The sequence below is a fragment of the Cavia porcellus genome, unplaced genomic scaffold, assembly GCF_034190915.1.
Source record: "Cavia porcellus strain 051 isolate PalLab524CR breed Dunkin Hartley unplaced genomic scaffold, mCavPor4.1 scaffold_15, whole genome shotgun sequence".
In the NCBI taxonomy this organism is placed as follows: Eukaryota; Metazoa; Chordata; class Mammalia; order Rodentia; family Caviidae; genus Cavia; species Cavia porcellus.
Window position 1 is genome coordinate 56,760,288 of NW_026947498.1, and position 3,719 is coordinate 56,764,006.

The 3,719-nt window shown below is 33.3% G+C and overlaps 1 protein-coding gene across 1 annotated transcript; it reads left to right on the forward strand.

The window, feature by feature from the left end:
- Positions 1-2,870: 2,870 nt before the first annotated feature.
- LOC100732479 (LYR motif-containing protein 2-like) lies at positions 2,871-3,137 on the forward strand. Its single transcript, XM_063225333.1, has one exon. The coding sequence runs from the start codon at positions 2,871-2,873 to the stop codon at positions 3,135-3,137; it is 267 nt and encodes an 88-aa protein (XP_063081403.1).
- Positions 3,138-3,719: the final 582 nt, after the last annotated feature.

The following is a 3,719-nucleotide window of genomic DNA, read 5'->3' on the forward strand; positions in this document are numbered from 1 at the left end:
ATGCAGGGAACATGATCATCAAACCAAAAAGGCCCTTTATTGCTTCTTTGAAAGCCATTTTTTCTCTCCATCAAGGCACTCTCCACCCCAAAGCAAACATGGACCTACTTTCTGTCACTAGAATGTACTTTGTGCTGTTAAATTATATAATTAGAATCACAGAGGTTTGGGTTTGACTTTTTTCATTCATCATAATTCAGATTTTTTTTCCATTTTGTATGGATCCTTAGTTTGTCTTTTTTCTCTTTGTCCTTTATTTTCTTTCTTGCTTGCTTTTTCAATTTCTTTCTTTCTTATTTTATGTATTTTTGATTATTGAATAGCAGATCATTTTTTATTCACCTAGGATGGAGATTTAGGTTGTTCACAGATTTTGGGTGTTGTCTATAAAGCTGTTATTAACATTTATGTAGAAGACAATGTAGGCACATATTTTTTCCATATCTTTTGTGACAGTTCCTAGCACTGGAAGGGGTGGATATTATGGTACAATCTATGTTCAATTTTTAAAAAAAAATGTTGTAAAAGGTTTGTTCCATTTTTTATTTTCACTTAGTGTTTGAGAATTTCCATTGCCTTACATAGTTACCTGTTATATTCAGTTTTTTTAAACATAAGACCTTCAAACAAATATGAAATGGCTTTCATTTGTGAATGCAATTTTTTGTCTATAATGACTAACAATGTTGAGCATGTTTTCATGTACTTATTAATCACTGATGCATCTACTTTGGTAAATTTCATGTATTTTCCCATTTAAAAGTTGAAATTAAGGACAAAAACTAAAACGTGTTAAATGTATATGCAAACTGTGCATGATCATTAAGTACAAATACACACTAATAAAATTAAAAATTTTAAAAAAAAGTTAAGTAGCTTGACCTCATATATACGTTGATTTTGAAGGCTTTTTATATATACCAGGTGGAAATCTTAAAGTTTCTTTTCTACAATCTAAATATTTTTTCTGTTTGTTTTCTACATTTTATTACTTATCTATTGAAGAACAAACATATTTGAGAAAACTCCAACTCACAAAGCTTGTCTCAATTTTTCTTCTTGAAGTTTTATAGTTTATGAATTCTGCCTAACACTTCTTAGATCAGGAGATACAAATCACATCACTATGAACTACATATTAACCAGTGAAAAACACAATACCTTGAATTAACCCATCTGATTGTAAACCACAGGGTTACTTTGACATCTTTCTCCATACAAAGCTTGTCCAGATCCCATCTATTAACGGAAAAATTTTCTCTTCCTAAGAAACAAAGTAGACTGGCAATTTAGTATTGTATCCAAGAGACTCAAGGAAATTTGAGTCCCTTCTTTCCTCCAGAGTTCTCCAGCATAACTGAACAGATGCATATTATATTCACTATTCACAAAATCAGGAATAAGTTCAGTCCATCAAAATCATCTTTTAAATAAAATGGTGCGGAAAGAGAGAATACCTCTCTTACCAGGAAAAAAAAAATGTATCTTAATTCTGATTCCTGTCATGCATTGTCATCAATGTTTTCATTGCCCCAAACCTTTCTACTGAAGAACAAATGTCTTCTACATGGCAGGATTTATTCTCATCTTTGGGTCTTCCTTGATTCTGGAGCCATAATCACTTGGTTTTCAGCATGGCACCAAGGGTTTTGCTCCTTGTGCCTGACTTGGCCTTCATGGTGACAATGATTTTAGAGTCCATGTTTATCTGTTACACATAATAACAAGTTATTATAACAACATTTTTTAAGGCTTTACCTATTTTTAAATCTAGCGCTAAAACTATTTTCAGATGGTGGGAACAATAACACAAGCTTGTGTACATTCAGTTTTGTTGGCTTTGCTTTCTTCCAGTGGTCATTTTGATCCGTTTTGTATAACCAATCTAGGGTAGTAACTTGAATACTACTTAATGTCTCATATATGGTGGCTATATTTCAAGCCCAAAACACTCATAGAGCTGTTAGGATCCAAATGCAAAAAAGCAATGCTATAACTGAGACTTTCACTATCATGTCTACATGTATCTAAACTTGACGTGTTAGAATGAAGGATTATTGAGCCTTAAAATATTTCTCTTATACTTCTTTAAGAAACATAAACACCATCACCTTGACTCTCAGTTGAACCAAACAGAACACTCACTTTTCCTCTGGCTGCTTCATATAGATTCATACATTCCTTCTTTTCATTCTACATATAGATGCATATCTCTATAATAGTTATCCAAATGGCATTTGTCCTGTAACAGCCATTAGCCTCCTTTTATGAACTTTTCCAAAAAATATTTTGAAAACAAAGGAAGTTCTGTTTCATTTGCACATTAAATATATTACTATGTTGCATATTTTACATGTGCCCCAACATAATTCCTTTTATAATCATGAAAAAAAAAACACAGAAAATAAAACCAGGCTATAGGTTGGATGATGGATAAAACATCTTAATCCTAGCTGTTACAGTATGCACAAGTTAGTTAGAAATGTGTGTTACCTGAGAATTAGGATGCCTTTTTACCATCTGTCTTTGAAACAGATTCCTGGTGCTCAGGTTTCAATTACATCCTTAATTCTTCCCTCATTAATAGGCAATAACAAGAAAGAGAATTATTGCCAACTAATCATGCATCTCCATTAATCTGTTTGTTATTGATTATCATAATCTGTTTTTAAATCCCATTAATTGGTCTGTGAAGCTGTCAACTTCCTTTTTCAGAAAGCCTTAGCTCTAGAAGTATGCTAGCCTTGTTGGAAAACTTGTCAAGGATCATGCAAGCTGAAGATTTCACTCAGTTTTTCAAACTAGCATTTGCACCTACTACATTCTTATAGATGTTCTTAGAAGACATAATGTCATCCCATCTGGATGACATGGCTGTTTCCTGCTTACCTCAAGGTACACTGATACTAAAGCAGTTCCTGAGAAGGCAACAAGTTCTCCGTTTCTACAGAAGGATTTTGCAAGCAATCTGGAAAGTTCCAAATGTGTATGATCTTAAACATCTGAACAACTGGACAAGGGAAGAATTCAAAAGAAATGAAAGTGCCACAGAAGAGGATACAGTCCGGGTGATGATTACTGTAGGCAATATCCAGCTAAAGGAGTTAGAGAAAATGCTTGCATTAGCAACATCTTAGTGCTAGCATTTTTCTGAAGGACTTTCAAACATTCATGTATTTTGTTGCATTTAGGCTTAATGGAAAACTCAAAGCCAAATCAAACCGTTGGTATGTATGATATTCAGGCACAGTTTTAGGAAATGGAACATAGTATGTCCTGGAGAGCAAAGAGTAGCACAATAAAACAACTACCTTGGAACTGAGAAATATACCTGAGATCTGAAAGTGTTTCTGGATGTGACATCTGTTTTCATAAGAAGCAAAAACTATTAAACAGTCTGTTTCACATGAAAAGATGCTCAATATAAATCAGGAAAGTGCATATCAAAATCTTAATGAGATAACATTTCATTTTCACTACAGTGACGGAAAAGTAAAGTAGGCATTGGTGAAAATGTAGAGAAATTGCTCAGTGGCATGAACCTGTAATTTCAGCACTCTGGAACCTTCTTAAGATATCCATCTGTATTACCCTTAAGGGTTATCAATGTACGTTGTTCAGTTCTGCCATGATTTGATAGCCAAATGACTCTAAAAGGATATAACTGGCAAATGTGAATCTCTGCTGGAAAGAAAAGAAAAAAAGAACTTAAAAAACAC